This window comes from Nanorana parkeri, unplaced genomic scaffold, assembly GCF_000935625.1.
Source record: "Nanorana parkeri isolate BGI_ZX_2015 unplaced genomic scaffold, ASM93562v1 scaffold267, whole genome shotgun sequence".
NCBI classification, from domain to species: domain Eukaryota; kingdom Metazoa; phylum Chordata; class Amphibia; order Anura; family Dicroglossidae; genus Nanorana; species Nanorana parkeri.
The window spans coordinates 97,994-123,215 of NW_017306535.1; the positions used below are offsets into that span (position 1 = coordinate 97,994).

The window sequence follows — 25,222 nt, forward strand, 5'->3', positions numbered from 1 at the left end:
TCAATATGTGATTTGGAGTATACACTTGCCTTACCATGAAGTCAAAGACTTTTAAGGAATCTCAGCAGTCAAGGAGCAAGAAACCCTAAGGAAATCTCAGCAGTCAAGGAGCAAGAAACCCTAAGGAGGAGATCTCAGCAGTCAAGGAGCAAGAAACCCTAAGGAATCTCAGCAGTCAAGTTGCAAGACTTCTTAAGGAATCTCAGCAGTCAAGCAGCTTATTGAAAGAACTCTAGTAAGCAATATTTACATCTAAAATGATCAATAGCCCCAATGCAGTTTTAGTAAAAATTACAACTCTTTAGATGCCATTCACAAAGCTAATATGCCAAGACGAGCATACTTAACAAGTTAGTTATTTTAAGCTCTAAAAGAGGTTTTGAAAATGAACAGACACAAGGCTTAAAAAAAAAAAAAAAAGGCTAGTGATTTGAGTCTGTTATGTGAAAATGGTTTAAAGGGTCTCCACATCTCGAACAGTGGAAGGACACAAATAGAAAGGTCCCATGGAGCAACAGGGGCTTACCTCCCTACTGCACCAGGTCCCTTATCACAGTCATAATAATGGTATGCTAGGGGAAGCGACAGAGCATTTTCACTCATAGAATAGGGGGTACAGTCACAATTTTGGGGTATCTAGTTAGGGATATCAACTAATATGCTCATTAGAAGCTCGCCTGGATTCAGAAACAGATGAAATAGTTAATTATTATTTATCGATATTTAAACAGCTACACATTAAAAACAATAAGAGCAGTTTTCATTTAAACTACAATACCCTTTTAATACTATAGATCAAAGAGTAATAGCATGCATTAAACTGTAACAGCCAATCAGATACCTAGCAGTCCACTGTCTTAGATCAATAATATATGTTTTCTGATGGGCTGTTTTGGTTTAATACACGCCAATATCAGAAGCATCCCATAAGAGGCTCATGTGTTTAGCTCCAGGCTTCCGGAGTACATTTGTTACGGTTTACTCGCTTTGTTCATCTGCATTGTAAGGACAGCCAAGGTTTTAGCTGGTAGTCTTTATTAACGTAGACACAGACCAATACATACAAAAGATGACTTCTAGATAAAAGTGATACCACACTGAGAACAATGAAGCGTCATTTACCCAGGTTTTGAAATTCCATATACAGACACAATACTGAATGGATTCTATAACATTGTCTCCCACCAACATTCAAACAACAAATTCTATAAGACAAGCTATGCGGGGAACACGAGTATAAAAATGGCATTTACAACATCTACGCTGCTTTTTAGGACTTGCGCTTTGCTAGTGCTATATTCTGGTCACACTGATCCTCAGAATGTACACAATAATGTTAATGATAGACATCCTAAAGGCAAGTATATACTTCCCAGTAAAATGGTGACCCCCAGACTTGTGCCATGGGTTATAGATATCTTTAGGCACCACGACTGATATACAATTTTAGGAACCACATAACTATTGTTAGATAGAAACTGGTCAGCTGTGTTTCCTTCATGTGAATGTTTCTTTAAAGAGCAAATGTTACTGTATCCAATGTACATACAACTTCATGGGGAATTTGGAGAAGGAATGTTAGCTGAGGCAAGCCAAACATTTTCCCAACATTGAAAACTACTAGTGTGCAAAAATCACATTTCAAGTGTTTTAGGATGACACAAAAAGAAACCTTCAAAGTATCTCCTGTAAATAAAGTGTTTTCCCTTCATTCAGATAATGACTCCCTTTGATATAGCTTTTGGTCCGCTACAAGACTATTTCACTTTGCAGAAACACTAGGCTGAGCTGGAGTGGCTGATATATACATATGTTAGTCTGCTCCCTCCATGGTCTGTGATCCATCACTGGGCAGTATGTCGGAGCACTGCAGGCCCTGTAGAGTCACTTGTCTCATCTACCTTCCCAATGACCCAATGTCACTTCCAATCATGGCAGCACCCACAAAAGTCCATGTAGCAGTCAGTGAGAACTTACCACTGCTCTGAAGATGCAAGGGTTTTATGAACATTTAAAATCTAGCTACAAGAAGTTCCCATGTGTAATATTTACATAGAAAGTTTACTGTCATTTATAAAAACCACTCATAATGGGGGGTGCGCACCCAATTTGTGGCTTGAAAAATATTTCAGCCCATTCATTGATAAGGGACTGTGCGCAGATGACAGATACTGTTTATTTAATTTGAACTCAATAACTGAAGACCGTCATTAAATAAACATCAATATGCAATGCTCTTGTAACTCGCCTTTCAGAAATTTACCACAACACAAGTTTTAAAGTATAAGTGCACTTCTGACTATTTTTTTACCCCAATAAACATATACTAGCAAGCAAAGCATGTTTAAGCCTAACCTGCTGTCCCTGGAGAGCTCTACTAGGATCCTCAATGTTTTGCCAATTCAAAAGGTCCAAGTTAATACTTGGCTTCAAACTCAGGAAAGAAAGCATCCAATGCAGACTTCTAGGTGTGCTTGCTCTATTTATTTAATACAGGTATTTATGGAGTGCCGACAATTTAAGCAGTGCCCTCAAGAAGCTTACAGTCTAAGGTCCCCATCTCACATGCATACATACATATAGGGTCAATTTAAAGAGGAGCCAACTAACCTACCAGCATGTCTTTCGGAGTAAATCAATGCAAGCACAGGGAGAACATGCAAAACTATCCTTGCAGATAGTGAGTGACCTGGCAGGATTGGAACGCAGCACCCCCAGTGCTACAAGGCAGAAGCACTAACCACTACGCCACCGTGCTGCCCCACTACTAGGGATATTTATCCCTCTATTAGGGATAAGCAAGGGGCAAGAATATAAGAGGGATGATCTCCATCACACAATGATGCAGCAGCAAGCTGTCTACCACTCTGCATGATTTCATTCTAAAGCTGGCTATACACTGATGGCTTTTTCTTGCTCAGCCTGTGAAATGATTAATCAGCCCATTCACACTAAACGGTGTAAATGGGGCAACAACCCTAACTACCCCCCACCCCCATGATTCTCTGCAGCAATGGATTAACCAGGTATAATGAGCAATATAAATGTTCATTTTTATCACTCATTCTTTCCTTTCGAAAGCTGCCATTGCTGACCTTCTAAAGATGCTAGAGACCTGGCTATTCCGTTTGTTACCGATCAATAGTTATGCCAGAGGACACACGGACACACACACACACAACTATCTTTCTAAAATCTGAACACTTGCCATTGGTTATACAGGAACACCTATAGAGCTCAAAAGTGTTCCTTCTGCCCCGCCAAGGATTATGTCCTGCGACTGAGTGTTTATGAACATACCGAAGGGGTGGACAAATTAATATAGAGTCCAGGAGCCAGGCTGCTCCATTGACAACTTGAAAGGGACCAGCTGCTATTTTTAATTGGCTACCTGGCTCCTGGAGTTTGTCCAGCTGATATGCAGCAAGTAGTAATCCCAGATCAGATGTAAACAGATAAGGGCAGTTCACCTAATACTACTGTACCACATTGTCAGTTCTAGACAACTGTAGACAGGTCAACAGGATTGACGTGCAAACGTTGAATACTTCCCCTTGGCCAGGCTCTTGAAGGGGCAGAACATGAAAACCAGGTGCACGAAAACAGTGCCTTTTAAATATCTTACATTTTTCTCTTACCGCTTCACTTTTGCTCTCTAACACCGCCACTGGAAGCAACAATCCCCGCTGCTGGATGATGATAATGAACACTGCCATCAGCGGGGAACGTCCCTGACTGGAGAGAAGTAGTGGTGACTGCGCAGATAGACCGCTGCTTTCTCAAAAGGCAGCGGTCCTTACCGTTACCCTGCAGCAGGGACTGTTACCCTTAGGGCCAGTGCAAGGAGAACAAAAAGTAAGACACCTAGACGACACTGGTTTTTCCTGCACCCTGGTTTGATCTACTCATTGTACAATTGAGCTGTAAAGCAGAACTCCAAACAGCGTTATACTCATCCAAACCGTGATACCAGCTGGCTCCTGCAGCCTCTCTCACCCTCCACTCCAGCCATAGTATGGCCCTTCGTCCTCGCGTTCTATGCACTGAATAGAACGTAATGACTCACAGGGCTTACTGCCACGGAGGGGGAAGAGGCTAAAGGGACAGGTCTAAGAGCAACCCGGGATCGTGGTTCAGATGAGTAGAACTGTTATTTTAACTCTAGACAAGACGAGCATTTAACCCCTGCAGTGCGTAGGCAGCCCCACTGCAAGGTTTAAGATTTTAGTTTGCCGGAATTCTGCTGTAATGAATGTTTCAGACAGAAGTAAAATCAGAGAAAATATAAATCAGGATAACTCGGCTCATGATGCTTCTGGTATGACCACAAACACTCTCAGTACTTGGATACACTCAACTAAGCCAATATTCCCTTTATTTCCCAATAACAAAATAATAAATACTTCATATTAACAAATCTGTTGTCATTGAAATAAATCTATGTGCAAAATGTCATGTTTCTAAGACATCTAACTGCTAAAATCACCTTTATTTAAAATTGTGCTTGCTTTTAACTAGAAGGCAAATGAATAAGCAGGAGCTTAAATGGAGTGACATCGAGGACACACATTTAAGCCAGCACAATGACCACGATTGTACTTACTATACTTTGACGGCTGAACTTGTATGGCTGAAAGTCACACATCTGCTTTGTGTGTGCATCAGCGAGGGAGGAGGTATTATTAAACCTAGTTGCTACAAAAGGAAATGGAATGGAATTCACAATGACTTCCTAAAGCATTATTTCAAAACCAACAACATCCTTTATACAAAGTAACAACATCCCTTTCTTGACATTCTCTGGCAGCAGCAATATGGTCAGAGACGCACTGATGAATGTTTACAGGTGAAACTCGAATAATTAGAATATCGTGCAAAAGTAATTGCAGTAATTGCTGCAAAAGGGGCCCAAACCAAGTACTGAGTACATATGCATGCTTGTACTTTTCAGAGGTCCGATATTGTTCTATGTACGATCCTTGTTTTATTGATTGCATGTAATAATCTACTTTTTTGAGGTTGTGGATTTGGGGTTCTTGGGGTTTTCATGAGCTGTAAGCCATAATCATCACAATGATGACAAATCACGGCTTGAACTATCTTGCTTTGCATGTAATGAGTCTATCTCATATATTAGTTTCACCTTTTAAGTTGCATTAGTGAAATAAATGAACTTTGCACGATATTCTAATTATTCGAGTTTCACCTGTATATAGATATCTGTATCAGTGCCAGGCTGATTCTAGCAAGGCACTGCCAGTTAACCGTGCGCCAAGCCTAATTCAAGAGGAGCAGCTAGGTTAGGAAAGATGATCAGCACATACACAGCCTGGAAAATGTAATGACAACCGTAAAATACAGACCAGAGATGCTAGACAGAGTTAAGGTAATGCACATTGATAAAGCACGTTGCCGTTAATCGTTCTTCATTCTTAAAATTGCACTTGCCAAAGGTTTGTGTCTTTTCAGACGTTAGAGTGAACGGAATGTAAAAATAAAAGATGGAGTTCTCAGTCACTGTGCAGGTAAACAGACAATTGATCAACAGTTACAACTGAGGCTCAATGGAAAAAAAAACAACAAAAAATAATAACCCTGAACAGCACATGCCTTAGGCCTCCATGAAACCATGCATCTTTCCTGGCGCCCAACGTAACCGAATTTTGTATGAATTCAACTTGTAAAATGCCCGCTGCGTTCTAGTCCAATAAAATGGACATCTAGCATCCACAGGAAAAAGAGGTCTTTGGTGCAGAATTCAGCTCCACTGTGCTCTCTGGGGGCTGACTCAAAACTAATGGCTTATGACTCTTCAGCTTGTGTGCCAGAGTCATAAAAATGGCTTCCACGTGGTCATTGGTATTCTTGGCGGAGGTCTCGAACATTGGCATGCTGTGAGCATCGGCAAACTTCTGAGCCAGGTCGGTGGGCACTTGAATGGAGTCCTTCAGGTCACATTTATTCCCAACCAGAATGCGTGGCACCTCGTTGGTGAGCAAATGTTGCTTACACTCCTCTATCCAGGCTGGTAGGCTCTGGAAACTGGCCATGTTTGTGATATCATACACAAAAACCACAGCGTGCACATTTCGGTAATAGTGTTGTACCATACTCTTACGGAAACGCTCCTGTCCTGCTGTGTCCCATAGCTGAATCTGGAAGATGCACAAACATGTAAACACGGAGGTTAGATTAATAGTGAAAGTGTATTGTGTGGTTTGAGGACGCTTATTTTTTACAGATATACCTTGACCTGGACGAACGAGAAACCTTTACAGACATTTTAGGACACTTGGATTTTAGTTGTTTAAGTTTATATGTTTTCAGTAGTGTTCTTCTGAAATCTTTATTTGACAAACAAACATTTAATACGGGGTGTACTCTGGATTCACAGAGCCGTATGGGTTTTCCCAAGAAACAGAGCAGAATTCACTTGCTTTCAGACTCGCTCTAATAAATGAAGAATCAGGGTGCATTCACCCCCAAATCGGAAGTCAATGGAGGGTCTGTTGACTTGAATTGTACCCTCCGATTTCATTCCAATCTGTTGCAAACCGAAAGGCACCGAAAAATTAATGGGTGTGAATGGGGCTAGTTCACACCGGATCTGTTGCGTTGAAAAAAAAAAAAAAGAAGAAGTATTGCATGCTCTACTTTTTTTTCCAGCTCAACTGAACACAAAGAGATCCGGTGTGAACTAGCCCCATTCACACCTATTCCTTTTGTGGTGCACTTATGTTAGCATCCGTTGAAAAACGTAACACAACTAGGGCTGCAACTAACGATTATTTTCATACATCGATTAGTTGGCCGATTATTATTTTTAGATTAATCGGCTAAAGAACAAAAAAAACAAAAAAATCAAATACTATCTTTTATTTAAAATGAAATACACAAATGCAGTGTTACAAGCAAAAGTTTACTTCAGAATAAAACTGCATGCACATTTTCTGCAATTGCACGGCACCGGAACGCATTGCAGTACCGTGCGTTCTCGTGCAGGCGATCACACTGCGTGTGGGAGGCACATTTGGGGTGCCACTGAAATGAGTGGCACCACAACACACATCCTGCAGCAGAATTCGTCAGGCCGAAACCAAAAATCACTTTTCCCACTAATATATATATATATATATATCATAATTGTATGTATTATAACAGAAATGTAAATTAATTTCATGGATTTCAAATAATATAAAATAGTAAAACTCTAAAATAATAAAATAGCCAAACATTTATGTCAAATAAATAAAAGCCCGGTCATCAGTTTAGAGTTAGATATAAATACTGGCTGGAAAATTATTGTTCTCACTCTGGCATACCTGACATGTGTAGCACAATCGTCGTTTTCATATGTGCACCAGACTTGTGTTTCCGTTAGTATGCAGGGTCGGGGACTGTAACATTTTTTGGGGGTATTTTGAATTTTAACTTTGTTTTTTTTATTTTTTTTCTAAACGTCATCACATGAGGGGGCTCACAAGCTCCTTATGCGATAGCACATTTGAGATGACAGGTTCTCTTTAAGGGGACATTAGGGGGTCTATTAGATCCCTAGTGTCACCTTTCCACTTCACTGGGTAAGGACAGCTGTCTGCTGAGGCAGCTGAAGGTAAATACAGCTTGCAGTGGCTGGGAGCAATAGCCAGTCCTCCTTTGCTGATTGACAGCAGGCAGTGGGCGGGTGCAATATCCAGCATGCTATTGGCTACTGCAATCTAAAATAGCCAAAATGCCCCTGCTGATACAGACGGGGATCAAAGGGGACACAGACCGCAGCATGCAGTGGCTCCCAGTGAGCAGGAGAATGAGAAGTAGAGCGGTGCCGGGATTTTTGCATTGAGGCTGGCGGGAGATTGAGGTACAGAGTTCTGCTCATGGCTGCAGGGGTCTGTGTCCCCTGTCCCATCCCCGCCTGGAGCAGCAGGGATGGGAGGGGACGCAGAGCCCATTAAACAAGCAGAATCAACTAAAGAGAATAAGTAACAACGATTTTCATTTTTGATTACCTTGCAGCCCTATACAATAACATCAATTATGGTAAGGCAGCCCAATTATTTTCGGACAGCTGTAAAAGGAAGGCAATGCTGGTTTTAAGGAACCTACACTTTTTTTCTCTAACATATCCTATAACATTGCACAGATGGTTCATGGTAGTATGCTCAAATACAGGTCACCACAATGCCCACTAGCATTTCTTGCAACATGAAGATGTGCATCTGGCATCCTATATCACCTAGATGGATACTATATAATATTGTTCAATTGTCAGCAAACAATTCAAATAATTATAAAGTAGCTTCTTTACCTTAATCTTCTCTCCATCAATCTCTACACTCCTCTCTCGAAAGTCTACACCTATTGTGGCCTCAGTCCGTTCGGGGAAGTAGCTGGTACAGAAGCGATAAGTCAGGCAGGTCTTTCCCACATTTGAATCGCCAATCACAATGATTTTAAAGATCCTGGCCCGTGTGGATCCATAAGAGCAAGTGCTGTTCATACTAGCTTCCAAAGATGACTCAAATCCTCTATCTCCACCAGTGGCCGAAGACATGTTGGCCAACGAACCAACCCTGAAAAAGAAAAAGACTGAAAATTAAAAAGGAGGCATACCAACAAGCTAGTAAAGACTATCAATTACCAGACTACAAGAATCCCCCCTCCTACCTACCTATTCCACTGGTCTACAAATTTGGGGAAATGATCGACCTCTGAGAAAAAAATGTGTTAATTATTACCATAAAAAATAAGACATCCCCTGAAAATAAGACCTAGTGGGTTTTTTGGGGCAAAAAAAGATATAAGACAGCGTCTTATTTTCGGATAAACACGGTAGTAGCGACTGCTATTTTTCCCTGATTTCTCCAATTGCAAAAGGGATCTCAAGAAAGAAGTGGACCATGGGAAATCCAAACATTCCATCCGCACTGCGCCCTGTACCCCATGGTGAGGACTTCCACCAGAATCCTACTCTCTAGACTCAAATGATGGTACAGACGATGAGCAGGATGCAGCTGATCCGGGGCCGTCGATGTCAGCGGACACAAACTTGAACCCACCCTATGCTCTTCCTGAACCACATCTAATTTCACAGAGTGTACTAAATGACCTGGTCAGGGATTTGGAATTGCCTAAGAGTAAGGCACAGTTACTGGGATCCAGATTACAACAGTGGAACCTCTTGCAGCGTGATGTCAGGATCTCCACATGAAAAACCAATAAATGAAAAGTTGGTATCAATAAAAAGATACATTTATAATGATTGGTGTGGCACCATTCTCATTGCTATATCACATTTTACGAAAAAGTTATGGAGCATAAGCGCACACCCCCCTAGTTACATAGTTACATAGTATTTGAGGTTGAATAAAGACGTTAGTCCATCAAGTCCAACCTATTAGGATTTGTAAATATTGGAATATTATAGTAATTTGGAAATATTTTGATGCAATTTTAACCTGAAGCTGTATCTTGGAAACTGGAGCCAAATAATACTCAGGACTTAATTTTCCTTTAGTAGTGATACAATTCTGGTAAAATTTAGCTCCTTTCATTTCCGAGGCTTTCTCCTTGTAGACCAGTGTTCTCAGGCTATGAGGCTAGCAGACAAGTCATTCTAGAATGGAATCCTCCTTTCCTGAGTGAGCGATTTTCTACAACAAAGCATTGCCACATGGCGGTGTCCAAAAGATCATGTTAATGTCCGACTTTCAGAAAGCACAGGGGTTTCAAAGCAGTGAGGATGCTTTATGCACACAGGGCTAGAAGCTGCAGTAGAGGATTGCTGAAGTAAGAACCTACGGATTCTTGTGGCAGGAATCCCAGGCGGGTGTACACAGATGTGACAACTGAATGACAAGCTGACGGTAGTCATATCTGTCAGGGCTGTCTGCATGTAACTGGCAATCGTCTATCCCAAACTGTAGCCACATCCATATGGACCCACCTGGGATTTTTGCCACAAGAATCCTCAGCTCCAGCTTCTAGCCCCATGTGCATCTAGCCCCCTTACATGGGGAGAAAGATATAATCTGGCACTTTCTGGTGACTACTATCTATCAGGTTGTCAAGGAAGTGTATACTGAAAAAAAAACCAAAAAGCACTGCAAGTTGCCCCCCCACCCCCGAGAGCCTGCGCAGCTCCGATCCACCTTATTATGATAACCCGATACTATAAGGCTGGTTTCACACCTGGTCGTAGCATAGGCAAGTTTTTCCCTTTCAGTAAAATGCATGTTTCACTGGCAGTATGATTTTTTTTACAAATTTTCCTCTATTTTTTTTTTTTATTTTAACTTTCAAACTTCCCACCGGTTCCACCCCCCTGCGACGCAGCCCCTCGCAAGGGACGGAACCCGGAAGTCGGCAGCTGCCGGAGGACGCAGCGGGGATCGCGGACAAGGTAAGTCCTACTCTGTATTCCCGAGTGTGGCTCGGGGGTACCGCTTTGTTAACCCCCGAGCCACACTCGAGAATACCAATGGAAACGTGCGGAAAGACGCCCCAAAGAAGCTCCCGTACTTGTTTGGGCGTAGGGCATTTTCAGCGCGTTTCCACGGGCTGAAATATGCCCAGGTGGGAATCATGCCCATAGGGAAGTATGGGATTTCACTGTTTGAGCGTTTTTCAGCGCTTCGGTCAGCACTGAAAAACGCCCAGCTGTGAACGCGGCCTGAGGAATGATGGGGAAACGGTGACCCTCCCCTCAGTCGTCCACAATTCAGTGTTTAGAGCCCGGTAGGCTGTCCTAAAGCCTACACACACTGTTCCATCGTGTTAAAGCATGCAATACCGCAACGAACTGCAGTGCCATTCATTTTCAATGGCAACCCAATGCGCATGCATCATAGTGCACTGCAACAAACTGGTTGCTGGGCTTTGCTATAAACATACACCTGTCAATGAAAAAGTACAACCTATTGAGTGACTTCAGATGTCTGGCAACCATCAAATGCACGTTTACGAGGGCTATCCGGCTGTATCCTAATAGATATGCGCGGAAATACGCCCCAAAGAAGCTCCTGTACTTCCTTGGGTGTAGGGCGTTTTTCAGCGCGTTCCGATGAGCTGAAATACGCCCAGGTGGGAACCATGCCCATAGGAAATAATGGGATTTCACTTGCTGGGCGTTTTACAGCGCGTCGATCAGCACTGTAAAACGCCCAGGTGTGAACCCGACCTTAATGGCTCTAAAATTAATGCTCTCACTCCGATGTTTTTGGGGCGATATGTAACATGTGCGGCACAATAGGCGCAATCGTCTTTGCACGTAGGCGCACCCGACGCATATCTGTGTGTGTATGTGGGGGGCGGAGACTTGTTTTCTTTTTTTTTTTAACTGTTATGCTTTATTTTTTTTTATGATTCTTACATTTTTTGGATTACTTTTTTTTTTTTTTTTACACACAACTTTATTGCTATCACATGGGGGGCTACGAAGCCCCCTATGGGATAGCCAATTTACATGACAGGTCCTCTTTATGGAGACATCAGGGGTCTCGAAGACCCCTGTCACCTAGGGACCCCCAGAGAAGCGGATGAAGCAGAGATCGGCTTCATCAGCTTCTCTAGCTGGTCAGGACCTACCAAGAGTGGTCCAAGGAAGAAAAACCGGTGAACCAGCAACAGGGTCATGGGCAGCCAAGGCTCACTGATATAAGTGGGGATCAAAGGCTGGCCCATGTAGTCCGATAGAAGAGCTAAAAACAAGTTAATGCTGGTTCTGAACACAGCCCATCACAGTCTGTTGAGTCCATGGGGCTGCGTAGCTGCAGTTTGGTCAGGGTTCACATGCTGACCCCTGTCCACTGCCAAATGTGCCTACAATAAGTACGTAAGCATCAGAACTGGACCATGAAGCAATGAAAGAAGGTGGCCCGGTCTGATAAATCACATTTTCATTTACATCATGTGACTGGCCAGGTGCCTGTGTCGCTTATCTGGGGACTACAGAGGTATTTTGCTGCACTCCTTACGGGACAAGATGGTCTGTAAGATCCAGGCTGGTGCTCGTAGTGACCACGGATGGCACCGTGAAGATATGCAAGTTTGAAAGGATGTCACCAGCACACCATGTTAAAGTTAAATCAGCAAAAGTTCATTTATTGATAGAATACTGCCATTCCTGTACAAGCACCTTCGGGGGCCGCACAGGGTCCTCTTCATCAGGGTCAGAATGGTTCAACAAAGATGTACAAACACCCTTTAAATAGACATAGCCAAACATGTGAATCAGACAAAATCCCTCCCATCTCTTCCCCTAGCTTATCTGAGGAAGAGATGGCACCAGGATGCACTATGGGAAGAAGGCAAGCCGGCAGTGGCAGTGTGATGCTTTGGGCAATGTTGTGCTGGGAAACCTTGCCATTCATGTGGATGTTAGTTTGACATGTACCACCTACCTAAACATTGTTGCTGGCCAAGTACACCCCTTTATGGAAACAGTATTCCCTGATGGCAGCGGCCTCTTTTAGCAGAATAATGAGCCCTGCTACACTGCAAAAATGGTTCAAGAATGGTTCGAGGGACACAACAATGGAGTTCGAGGTGTTCACTTGGCCTTCAAAAATTCTTCAGGCCAAATTCCAATCGAGCATGTGTAGGATGTGCTGGAATAACAAGTCCATGGAGCCCGCACCTCACAACTTACAGGACTTAAAGGATCTGCTACTGATGGCTTGGTGCCAGATACCACAGTATACCTCCAGAGGTCAAGTGGATACCATCCCTGAATGGGTCAGGGCTGTTTTAAGGGTTAAAAGGGGGGCCTACTCAATGGGGTGGTAATAACGCTATGGCAGGTGTGTGTGTGTATTAGTGATGGGCTCGGGCGTGTTCGCAAGCGCCTCGTGCCGAGCCCACCGGGAAGCTGTCAGCGCGCAGGGCCAATCACAGGCACTGAGACATTCCCCGATCTCTGCAGCTACGGACCGGGAACATGTCTCAGTGCCTGTGATTGGCCCTGCGCGTTAACAGCTTCCTGGCAGGCTCGGCGTGAGGGGCTTGCGGACCCGCCCGCGCCCTTCACTAATCTGTATACACACACAGAATTTGATTGTACAATCTTTTTAGATTTCCCAAAACTATGTAATACAAGTACACACTTAAGCTATGTATTTTTATCCAATCACACAGGCCCTTGCACTGCATAGTTAAAGGTAGATCTAGGGGAGATTGTACAATCAGCTTGTATAGTGTATGACCAATGAAACAAGCATTTTACAACTCATTGTCATCCATTGATAGTTCACTCATTCCAGTGACAACCTGTGCTCCCTGCAGTGGTGTTGTCACGGATTTGTATTGTCTGGGTGGTGTTCTCCCTGTTAGCTCATCAGCTTAGACCAGAGATTCTATTTTCACCTCACAGTGGTCACCCAATGGATGGATATTCTAATTTCTCAGCAAAGCAATTAGGGAGGAATGTTGCTTTGTAAAGGTGTACACGGTCAGCATGGGATTAATTCGTATTGCAACATATCTAGCTCTATTAGAATGAGTGCAGCATCCCTCTACAAGTACATTCAGAAGAGGAACTGCCTGGACCTCTGCAGTCATGGCTGGATATACGTTCACACAACAAGTGGAAAGGCCAGGGAATCAGGCAGCACCGGGCACACAGCTGGAAGGAGTGCGCGAGCACGTGACACCGAGAAGCGCGTACACAGCAAGCTCTACTCACCAACTAGCGACCGGCGGCGTCCGGGAGCCACGAACTAGTAGGCCGGCACACCCTGGAGCCGGCTGTGAGCTCTAAATGCGGGTCCTGATGGGAGAGCACGCCGTGTAAACACTACTCAACCTTGTTTCCTATCCTGACCCACAGCTGTTACTGCCCCTGCTGGTGAGCTGCTGGCTGATCTGGCAGTTTCATTCCTATCCTGTCTGGCACCACCTACTGCCCCCTCCCTAGCTCTCGGTGAGACGCCATATTAGTTCCGGGCAGTGGTACGAGGGGCTGACATTCATTCGCCCTCAAGTTAGATGGCCGCCGCGAACTGTGCGTCATCAAAACGCTGCCGACCGCTGTCATTTTTAATGGCAGCTCCACTAGCTATGAAACCCAGCTACTTATAAAGTGTGCCCGACCATTGACCTATAGAAAGGAAAACTGGGAAAAGAAGTACGGGGGCCGCCAAAGCTCACTATATTCTGAGAGCTGTCTATGCATTCCATAGTTTGTGGGGCAGTGACCTAAAAAAAGCATGCAGATTATAAAATGAATAATTGTATTATTAACGTAACTTTCTGTAATTTACCTTTCCAGGTGCCTGTCTTTCCCAACATACATATGGTTGGTGCGCCACCCACCACCCAAACCACAGGGACAATAGTAAGGCCTCGTTCATACGAGGCGTTTAAAAGAGAACTATGGGGTAAGCTTTTTATCCCATAGTTCTCTTTAGGGTCCTTCCGTGGCCCAAAGCTCAGCATATAGCGAGCAATTGCCCGTTATATACTGAGAGGGCTGCAGGCACCGCCAGGCAGCACATTCTGCTGTGTGGAGAGGACTCTCTCCACTTAGTCCTGGCCGCTGAGACGCAGAAGAAGGTGCTGCTTGAGAGTCAGGTAAGTCTGGGTGGGTGAAGGCTGGACGGGAAGGGGGGCTGAGAAGCTGGTGGTACTCAGCACTGCTGATTTTTATTATAATGCATTGCTGGGACTTGTAGTCCTGCATAGCTGGTGGTATTCTGCATTGCTGTATAATGATTATAGAGCAAAGCAGAATAGCTCCAACTATGCAGGACTACAAGTCCCAGCAATACATTATATTACTAAGTAGGGATGCGCCAGTGCCAATACTGGGCATTTTCACGAATACTCCTACTCGTGAAAATGCCACGGCCCCAGATACTAAGCGCAGATACTGGTGTTCTGTCGAGAACTCCGATCTTGTCAAATTTGCCAAACCTCAGCATCTGCGTTTGCGCACAGATCAGTATTATCTAGGAAACAGGCATTCATTTAGAAAGCATTTCGTTTAAATCGTTTATTGTGACCGTTAAAAATATGCCATCCATCAGTTACTGCCATCCATCATTTACTGCCATGGATGGCATATTATTAACGGTCACAATTAACAATTACAAATTAATACTTTGGAAATAAATGCCAGTTTCCTCGTTAATCCCGTCTGTGTGCATGTGCAGATACTGGGTCGGCGTTCTCGACAGAACACCAGCACTAAATTCTAAAGCTGAAGTGGCTGCTTGAGGTCCCACGCTTGCTGGGGACCTCGGCAGACTTCCTGTTAACCACACAGTGCCTGTTTATAGTGCCTTCCCATGGCGGAGGGGGGTTGGGGGGGCCCTCCATGGTTTCTTGCACCGGGGCCCTGAAGGTTCTAGTTATGCCTCTGTTATTATTATTATATATAGGTGACCCAGTAAGTATAAGCACACACTCTTCCCTTATTAAGTAAACTATAAGTCCTCACAATAGACCTCTATACATATGTACATACACTATAGTGCCAAAAATATTGGGACACCCCTCCAAATCATTGGATTCAGGTGTTACGTGGAATTTCCTTGCTATTAAATATTCCACAGTCAACTGTTAGTGGTATTATAACAAAGTGGAAGCAAAATGACAGAGCGGGGTCAGTGCATGCTGAAGCGCACAGTGCGCAGAAGTCGCCAACTGTCTGCAGAGTCAATAGCTACAGACCTCCAAACTGTGTCTGGCCTTCAGATTGGCATAACAACAGTGCATAGACAGCTTCCTGGAATGGGCTTCCATGGCCGAGCAGCTGCATCCAAGCCTTACATCACCAAGTGCAATGCAAAGCGTTGGATGCCGTGGTGTAATGCACGCCGCCACTAGACTCTAGAGAAGTGGAGACGTGTCTGGGTTTGGCGGTTGCCAGGTGAATGGTACTTGCCTGACTGCATTGTGCCAAGTGTAAAGTTTGTTGGAGTGGAGATTATGATGTGGGGTTGTTTTTCAGGGTTTGGGCTTCCAGTGAAGGGAACTCTTAAGGCATCAGCATACCAAGACATTTTGGACAATTTCATGGTCCCAAATTTGTGGGAACAGTTTGAGGATGGCCACTTCCTGTTCCAACATGACAGCGCACCAGTGCACAAAGCAAGGTCCATAAAGACATGGATGAGCACGTTTGGGGGCGGGGAACTTGACTGGCCTGACTTTAACCCGATACAACACCTTTGCGATGAATTAGAACGGAGACTGAGAGCCAGGTCTTCTCATCCAACATCAGTACCTGACCTCACAAATGCGCTTCTGGAAGAATGGTCAAACATTCCCATAGACACACTCCTATACCTTGTGGACGCCTTCCCAGAAGAGTTGAAGCTGTTATAGGCTACAAAGGGCGGGCCAACTCGATACTGAACCCTACGGACTAAGACTGGGATGCCATTAAAGTTCATGTGCGTGTAAAGGCAGGCGTCCCAATGCTTTTGGCAATATAGTGTATATACAGTAAATACCATGAAATCCTGTAATATATTATAAACCATAAAAGCTTCAAACTAGTGATTCAAATATGTCAATCACTGGATACGTTTGTACAATCCTGCAAAATACATTAGTATTGAACACATTTCTTTCATGGCCATATGGAGAAAATATTTATGTAGTATGAACAACCAGTTCCATAAGATACATTTCCTTGTTATAGCATTCCAATGTTTCCTTCATAATAAATCGTATAACAGTCGTTATGTTCTCTGGACATCATAGCATTCTCTGATGTAAATGTAAGATAACAATTCATATTTCATCCAACTCAAAATGGTTCATATGATGACCAATGCATGTATTGTTGGATCTTCATAGATCCAGATAAAAGGACCACGGAGAACATACGGTCCTTTCAATTGCAGCCAGAATGGTTGCTACAAAAAAATCTTTCCTATGTCTTGTAACAAACTAATGCTCAATAGTTACAATTGTATCCATATCTTTACACCATAGCCAAAGAACTAAATTCATATAGTAAACTGAACATTCTCATTAAGCTGATTTCAAATACATAGCACAACAGGATCCGGGGGCTAAGTAGTAATCCAGGTATCCAAATGGAAGTGTCCCAAAGAAGCTCATGTGGTATTGGGAAAATCATTTTTTTCCCCTTGTAGGCTGCAGACGGACCGACAGCAGCCACAGCTGTCAGTCCTCCGGTTGGGGGCGGTCATCTGTCTCTAACTGGAGGTAATCGCTCCATGTGCAAATACCTTCGAAGACGGTCAGACAGGTGCATCTGCTGACAGCCTGTCATTGCTTTGTACAGGCTAAGCAGCCACAGCTGTCTGCAACCACCTGTGATTCTTGCTGCAGGAATTAATCTTTGGAATTAAATGACATGTGGAAATGAGGCCCCGCTTTACAAATGTTTAAGAAAAGCCTGGCCTAGCCATTCTCAAACGTATATACAGATGGGATGAGCTCACCTCCTGTCAAGAATGCCTGGGTCTCCTTTTCCCCTTCAGAATCCTATCTGCTGGCAATAGTCTCTATTTGCCATGCTGATCTATGTTAAAAGCTTTTGAGCCTACTGTATGTAACGAGCTGCAGCAGAGGTGTCTGCCCACGGAGGTGACCATAGGCTCTTGTTTTTTTCTGATCCTTTTACTACCATTTGTTTACTGTGTGCCTGTCTACTGTCTCCGTATACGGTGGCTGCGCCCACTGCCAAGATGTTGGTTGTGAGCTCATCTTTGGGATTAACTACCTCTGTTTGATTACGATATTCGTTCTTAAATAAAGAATGTATTAAAAAAAAAGTATATACAGTAAACTCTCTCTTAACTGGTATTCACCTAACCAGGATCAAAAAAATTCCCTGTGAACTCACTGTTCTGCCACCTTCTAAGAGAGGGAGAGCAGGCTCTGGAGCATGGAAAGGTGTGCTGCCACAATAGTTGTATAAAAATATGACAATTCATAGTCATGAGAATTTACATTTTTTTTCCTTAAACCATATATTGTGAGCAGTATTATAGCTGATTTATGTGCTGCCATCTTGTGGTCATTCTGATATTGCATGTTTTTTTGTGTACCCTCCAAGCTATGATGTATTTCCCCTTTGTGTGTAATGTACCGCCCTTCTTCTCCAGTAGTCCTTTTAGTGTCATGGCTGACAGGACCGCATGCACATGCTATACTGGAAACATTATCATCCTTGACTAAATGACATATATTCATTCATCTGCTGTATCCGGTTGCTGTAACCTGCTGCACGAAATAAAGCACCTTGTGAATGAAAGGTATTTGTTGAGTTCAGCTATCTGATAAGGATTTTCCGCAGTGATTATATCTGCTTATACAGGCCAGGCATAGAGGTCTGGGGTCTGGGATAAATCGCTAATGCAACAATCGGAGTCAGAATAAAGGTACAGGAATGGGCCAAAAAGTGCTGGATTATCCTGGGAATGAGTGTCTGAACAATCTTGGAAACGGGTGTCTGATCGATCGTTTGTGAAAGTGCTGTGTATTGCTGTGAACAAGCGCCACCCAGTGATCACTCCCAGTACTGCAATGTATTGCTAATGGTTTAGAGTACATTATACTGTTATGGTATGGTGTAGTATGTGGTATAGCATTAGTTAAACCTGTTTTTAATAGTAACTCTCAAGCAACCAGAAACTAAATTGATCCAGAATCTACCAATCCCCGTGGATGCCGGAAAATGGGGAATTTACTGTTTAAGATAAGTGGGGAAGGGCTATACTGCCATGGATAGACACCTGGAAAGGAAAGTTATAGAAAGGTAAGTATAAAAATGTACCAGTGTTTTCACGGTAGCATGGTAAAATAACTAGAAACACAGATGGGTAACAGCAATTACTTTTAATGTGTAGACATAGAAGATTTCACGTTTTGTCCAAATATCCAACTTATGTGGAATTGAAGACTCTGCTTTTGAAGATCGGCAGGGCCCACTCTTGATTGCAATGGTAGCAAGAAGGGACCTTTGGACTGAAGAAAGACCCTATCAGAGAAGGGTCAACTTTTCCATTGTGATTGATAGCACAACTATTCTTCCCTCCCCATGCCAAGGTGCTAGGTGTAATCCTGACCTCACCTTTCTTCCACACATCCAATCACAAACCATATCCTGCTGCTTCCACCTTCGTAACATCTCCAAAATATGCCCTGTCCTCACCAATGAAACCTCAAAGCTACTCATCCACTCACTTTTTATCTCTTGACTTGACTATTGCAACTCCCTCCTCATTGGCTTACCACTACACAGACAATCCCCCCATCAGTCTATCATGAATGCAGCTGCTAGACTCATTCACCTAACCAACCGCCCTCTGCCAATCCCTGCACTGGCTTCCAATCACCTAAAAATGACAATTAAAAATATTAACAACCACTTACAAAGCAATTCACAACTCCGCCCCCAGCTGTATTTCCAACTTCATCTCAAAGTATCACCTAAATGTCCTCGCTGATCCTCCCAAGACCTACTGCTCCCGAGCTTCCTTGTCAACTCCTGCCACACTTGCCTACAGGACTTCTCTATAGTCTCTCCTATACTCTGGAACTCCCTACCCCAACCTGTCCAGCTATCTCTTACTGCGTCTACTTTTAGGAGACCCCTGAAAAAAATCTCTTCACAGAAGCCTATCCCATCTCTACCAAACTGCTGAACTATCACTTTCTCAAACACTCATTCCTACACAGCAACCACCTTTTGTATCACTTGCCCCTCCATTATAGATTGAAAGCTCTCAGGGGCAGGGCCCTCCTAACCATCTTGTTTTGAATTGTATTGTAACTTTAATGTCTTCCTTATATTGTAAAGTGCTATGCAAACTGTTGGCGCTATATAAATCCTGTATAATAATAACTGCCAAAAAGCCTTTATCTCAGAGACCTTTCGAGCCAAAGTTCTCACCAGTAGGAAGATGGTTATGTCAAATAATGAGCATTGTTCTGTCAAAATGAAAGATCCAGGACTTCCAGGACTAAAGACAAATCCGATTGGGGATATAAATTCTTTCTTGGAGGCCTTAATCTCAAGCAGATCATAAAACAGAATCTCTCTATTAAGGGATGAACCAGCCATCTTACATTTGTGAGAGCTGACAAAGTGGAGACATGATCTTTCATGGTATTCAACCCCAGTCCTAGGTCCCTACCCACGTTTCAGAACTCCAGGCTATTGGGTCTAATATCTCAAAGCAATGAATTCTGAAAAAGTCTACACACTTTTCCCATACTTTGTAATAAGTGGCATTAGTAGTCTTTTTCTGGATTCCAGAAGGGTACTGACTGAACATCCTAAATCTTGCAATCTTCCAAACCCTTAAATCCAGAGTCTCCAGGCTTGGATGTTGAACTTGACTCTGGAACCAAAACAGGGAAATTATTGGGAGTTTCATTATAAGGCTTAGGTAAGTTAAAGAATAACTACACACTTTTCCCACACACAATAGTTGTCCTTTAACCATTTGAGTGCCCAGTTCCGTTTTAAAGAGCGGCAGGGACAGCAGCTATTCGTCCCAGTGCCATGACTTTGTTTTACAAATAAACACAGAGTAAGCCTATAACAAAGGTTTTGCAGCACGGTATGGGTTTCCTAACGAATGAGCACAACAGAAGCTTCTTTCAGACTGCCTCTCTCTGATTAAAAATCTGAAAAAGCAATACTGGTAAGGTGGGGAGGTGGAGAAGTCCTCCTTTGAACCATTTATCTCTGTGTGTAATTTGGGCCTCATTTATCAGGTTCTGTAAACAATCGTTTATTAGCAAAGCAGTTAAGAGTAGTTTGGTAAACAAATAAAAAGAAGCCTAAAGCTCCACCTGCTGTCTGGAAATCATAATGATTAATTATGCATATGCAATATTTGGATACAAAGACTATACACTGTCTTTAAAGAAAACAAGAAAGTGGTATCCAAGGAGGGGGGTAATTTTGCATACAACCAAAAGGAATATATAAATCTGTAATTTCATTGACATGGCTACTGATAAGTGTGTACAAACTAATAATTAACATAATACACATTTTAGAAATACTCCTAAAATATGTATAATATATATATATTATGCAATTGTTGTTGGCCCACCTCGCAATTTAGGTTAGCAAGCCTTTTTTGTCAACAGTTAATCTTTAAAATTAGAATGCCTCAAACTAATTCTGTTAATCTAATATGCATGAGAAATATTCTTACTTTGGTGGAAAGTTTAAAGTTAAAGATCAAAGTCTGAGGACATCACTGTTAAATATTGATAGGAATGTGCTTACTCTGCACAATCCCATTTCTCCAACTCCTTTAATAAGGATTAGCAGACATACTGTAAGCATTACCTTCGGAAACCCTGTGAGTAACTACTTGCTGATTGTTTTATAACCTGAAGGAAGTGTTTCATTTTGACGTGCTTTAGCATATTATAATAGTGGTCCAATTATCTTTCATGGTGAAATGTTTGGGTTGGCCACATGCTGTCTGAACCTGTGTGATATGACAGCTACAAATCTGATAAATCTGGTTGCTGTGGAACAGTGCAGGAAGTTTATACAATGGTAATATTCATTTAGGGTCTGTTTGAGTATTGCTAGATTAGTCACATTGTTCTGACACATTAGATTGTGTACAGTATAAATTGTAGATAAGTTAATCATAATGTGCAAACTGATGTGAGGATAAAATTATAAAATATTGCATTTTTTCTTTTTAAATCTGAGATTAATGCTATTATTTACCTTAGCATGCCGAACAAAAAAGTCAAAAATAAACAGTCTGATTCACTGAAACAGTACAGGATGCCACCCACCCACTGGATCTCACTCGGTACACTAGCCCGCATGATAAATCTGAACGTTTAGCATGCAGGCTAGAGTGAAATCAGAATTTTAAAAAGCCATCACTGACCTCTTTAGTGGCTTCTACTGTGAAGTTATTCTTCTGTGTTGTCACTTGTTCTCCTGTGTTGTCACTTGGACTTCTGATAAAGAAATAGCCATTACAGCACACATTATGCAGGCATGGTCCAGTGCTGTCACCATCAGGAAGCAAACCTTGCAGCCATTGATGGGATCCACGTAGACAGAAAGTGGCTGGATGGAATGCTGCAGGAGATCAGCAGCACTGAGATTTAAAAAAGGATGAAAATGGGGAAAGCTAGTATTTTATTAAAGAATATGTGAATTGGAAATGATTGGAATTTATTTGGAAGTGCTTTGGCAAACTTGGTGTCATTCAGCTTTTTAGGGTTTACATTTACTTTAACTGTTTTATAGGAAATGGACAATGTGGATCTGAGCGACCCACCAGCTGGCCTGGAAAATGAGTTCCATACACTTCTGACATTTGATGCAGTGCAGTTTCTGGCTGAACTTACTGCAGCTTTTAATAATGATGTTGATAGGGTGAGTATTTTTACTGAGTGAACTAACTTATCTAACAAAACTCTTAAAGTGACATTAAAGGATACATTTTCCCCCCTCCCCCCATGTTAATGTCAGCACTTACCTCTTAATCCGATCTTCTTTCCTGATGTTTTCATCTGTCCCTCCCTTTTTTTTTTTTTTACTTTTTGCCTATATCTAGCAGTAGATATAGGCAAAAAAACCGGAGGGTTTAGAACCACTTTAAATGTATTTTATCCAAATATAACATAAAGTAGCATAATTTTTCAGTGGTTTTCACACATTTATACTACTGCCCTTACCACCTTCCTGAATGAGCAGTAATACCAGTACCTGAATAATAGGGGCTAATTGACACTAGACATGTGCACCGGCAAAAAATGTGTTAAATTTCATTTCGTTTTCATTCTGTTTTTTTAGTTTTTCGGGATTCAGGTACGAAAGTCAATTTGCATCGGGATTTGGATTCGGAGGAAATTCGTTATCGGTAGCCTGTGCGAATTTTCGTCCCTGACGAATTTTCATTGCAGCAAAGGGACATCAGACAAAAGGAAAAAAATATATATTTTTTTCTTTTGTCTAATGTCACTTTTGCTGCTACTAAACCTCGTCTAGAATGAAAATTCGTACAGGCTACCGCTAACGAATTTTGTCCAAAATTGAAGTTATCGGAAATTTGGATTTGTTTGCATTCATCATTTCTGTCATTCGGAGATTCAGATATATCCGAATCTCCGAATAACCAAAATTCGTCCAAATAGCGAATCTTTCCAAAACAAATCGCACCTTTCCAGCGCGGTGCCTCATGGTAACACACTCCACGCTTCATTTTGATTGCCACCCCAACACACTAAGGCAAAGCAGCTTCAATGCACACCACAAAACATGGTAATGCATTTTTGTTTAATACGTTGGTAAAAATGGTGCATGCTTCTTCTTTTTTTTTTTTTTTTTTTTTGTGTGTTGCCAGCCCATTTGTTCAAATGGGCTGCATTAATATGATGCACATTCATGCGTAATAAAACACATGTTAATGCACGTGAATTAATGCAAAGCACCAGGAAGCCAAGGTCTAAATGGACCCTTCAGGTAAAGTAGTCTCAGCAAGATGACCAATCAGCTTACATGTAGACTGATGTACTTACTTCATTGCTACTTATTTTATTTTTTTTATTCTATCATTGGATGTCTTTCAAATGTGCAGTATACCCTGCTGAGATTATGTAGATATCTTTTTACTTTACTAGAAATACACTGCTCGTTTTAAACTTGCGGACCATTCACATCAGCAGTGTTGGGCTGCTCTGTCCAACACAATCCCAACACAAGAACTACGACTATTTGCTTTATGCTTTACTGCTGCAATCCTGCAAACAAGCAGGACTTGTTGCACTTTTGTGCCGCACCTTACGGCGCCCTGTGACACATCGTAAGGCATTGAAGTTGGGGTGAATGGACCTTTCTTGCTACGCCACTGGGAATGACAAGACAATTTGTTCACTTAACCCCCTCTTTTTTCTTCTGTTTCTTTTCCTCCATTTCTTTTCTTCTTTTCATGTTTTTTCTCTCTACTCGTGTTGTTACGAATAGATCTTGTTAATATGTAACTATGCTGTTAATACAGTGTAAAAATTGGACTTACGCTCACTTTATTGGATCACTGCAGCAACATTTTCTGGTTTAGATTGAGAATTGGACCCTTTAAATTTTCTTTGTGATAAGTTCATAAGTCTGAACCAAACCACTTTCTATAAATGTCTTGAAAGATGCAGTAAACATTTTAACAAGAAAGAAAAATTGCTTGTGATTACATCAAAAAAGTTAACCTGTGGTAAAAATGAATCAAGAACTATAGTAGATAGGTAACAGCATAAGCTGTCAGTTCATAGAATTTGTCTCATGATGAGTACTTTAGCCCAGACCCAACCACCACCCTTCTCTTTACCTCCAAAGTGCCTCTTATTTTTCATGGTTAATAATAGGCACACACAAGGCAAAGTTTGGTGCCTAAGTTCCCTACCAGCAGGTTTGGGCAGAGGAATAATATTCAAGATTTGAAATTGCTCATCAGTTATTAAACCATCCTCTCCGATCCCATTCTTGTTCCTGGACAGCTCACACAGAATACATTTTTTTCACAGCTATATTATTTTTGTGTCCAAAGTTTCCTTTATCTGTTTATTAGGAACGTCCAACCTAGTTATGTTTATGTGTTAGTATTATGACTCATTTACAGATTTTGTGGCATCGAGCAGCACGGAAAGTTGAGCTTGACATGAAAAACAGTTATCCAGACTTCTCTCTGGAGAACTCTCACATTCGAGATGACCCAAACTGGAGGGTAGCAGCTGTTCCCCAAAGACTACAGAATAGACATGTAGATATTGGAGATACAGCACCTTGTCACACTGAACGTTTTCACCGAGCCCTCCTGTCGTCTGCCCAAGGAATTCAGGTACAGTTTAAACTAGTGGACGGTGTGCTGAAAATCTGTTTCATATTTTATCCAATCCCCTGTTTACCTGTATCTCATCAAAGGTTGTTATGAATGGGGTGAAGGGTTCTTAATTGTTGCATATTTCAAGATTGCTGATAAACACAGCAGCGGTAATGAAGGCTGGTGGGTGGCAGAGAAAAGTCCCAATACTCTCTGTGGTTCATGGTAACATCTAGAGGTGCACCGAAATGGAAATTTTTAAACCGAAACGAAACCGAAATAAAAAAATAATTTCAGGCCGAAACCGGAAATGTTTTTTATTATTATTTTTTCGAATATTTTATTTTAATTTATTTTTTATAAACTTTTACATTTTTTTATATTTATTTATTTTTATTCATTTTTTATGAAATATTTTTATTTTTTACTTTACT

General features: G+C 42.1%; 2 protein-coding genes across 2 annotated transcripts in view; one reads left to right on the top strand and one right to left on the bottom strand.

The window, feature by feature from the left end:
* Nucleotides 1-5,328: 5,328 nt before the first annotated feature.
* Nucleotides 5,329-8,568, bottom strand: RAB33B (RAB33B, member RAS oncogene family). The gene is made up of 2 exons (XM_018557097.1): nt 8,309-8,568; nt 5,329-6,155 (listed from the first exon to the last, which is right to left on the bottom strand). Exons 1-2 carry the CDS (start codon nt 8,552-8,554, stop codon nt 5,721-5,723), a joined length of 681 nt encoding a protein of 226 aa, XP_018412599.1. The 5' UTR covers nt 8,555-8,568; the 3' UTR covers nt 5,329-5,720.
* Nucleotides 8,569-21,236: 12,668 nt separating this feature from the next.
* Nucleotides 21,237-25,222, top strand: part of LOC108787528 (malate synthase, glyoxysomal-like) — a 28,136-nt gene continuing 24,150 nt past the window's right edge. Inside the window, exons 1-3 of the mRNA XM_018557104.1 lie at nt 21,237-21,302; nt 22,223-22,351; nt 24,588-24,806. Coding sequence (XP_018412606.1) covers nt 22,226-22,351; nt 24,588-24,806 — 345 coding nt within the window. The 5' untranslated portion in view covers nt 21,237-21,302; nt 22,223-22,225. The remainder of the gene's footprint in view (nt 21,303-22,222; nt 22,352-24,587; nt 24,807-25,222) is intronic.

Bases quoted from the DNA above. Each gene is read 5' to 3' on its own strand.
- RAB33B (XM_018557097.1), bottom strand. From the start codon at position 8,554: ATGTCTTCGGCCACTGGTGGAGATAGAGGATTTGAGTCATCTTTGGAA. The intron at 6,156-8,308 runs GTAAAGAAGCTA...TGCATCTTCCAG, and splicing joins TTGATGGAGAGAAGATTAAG to ATTCAGCTATGGGACACAGC.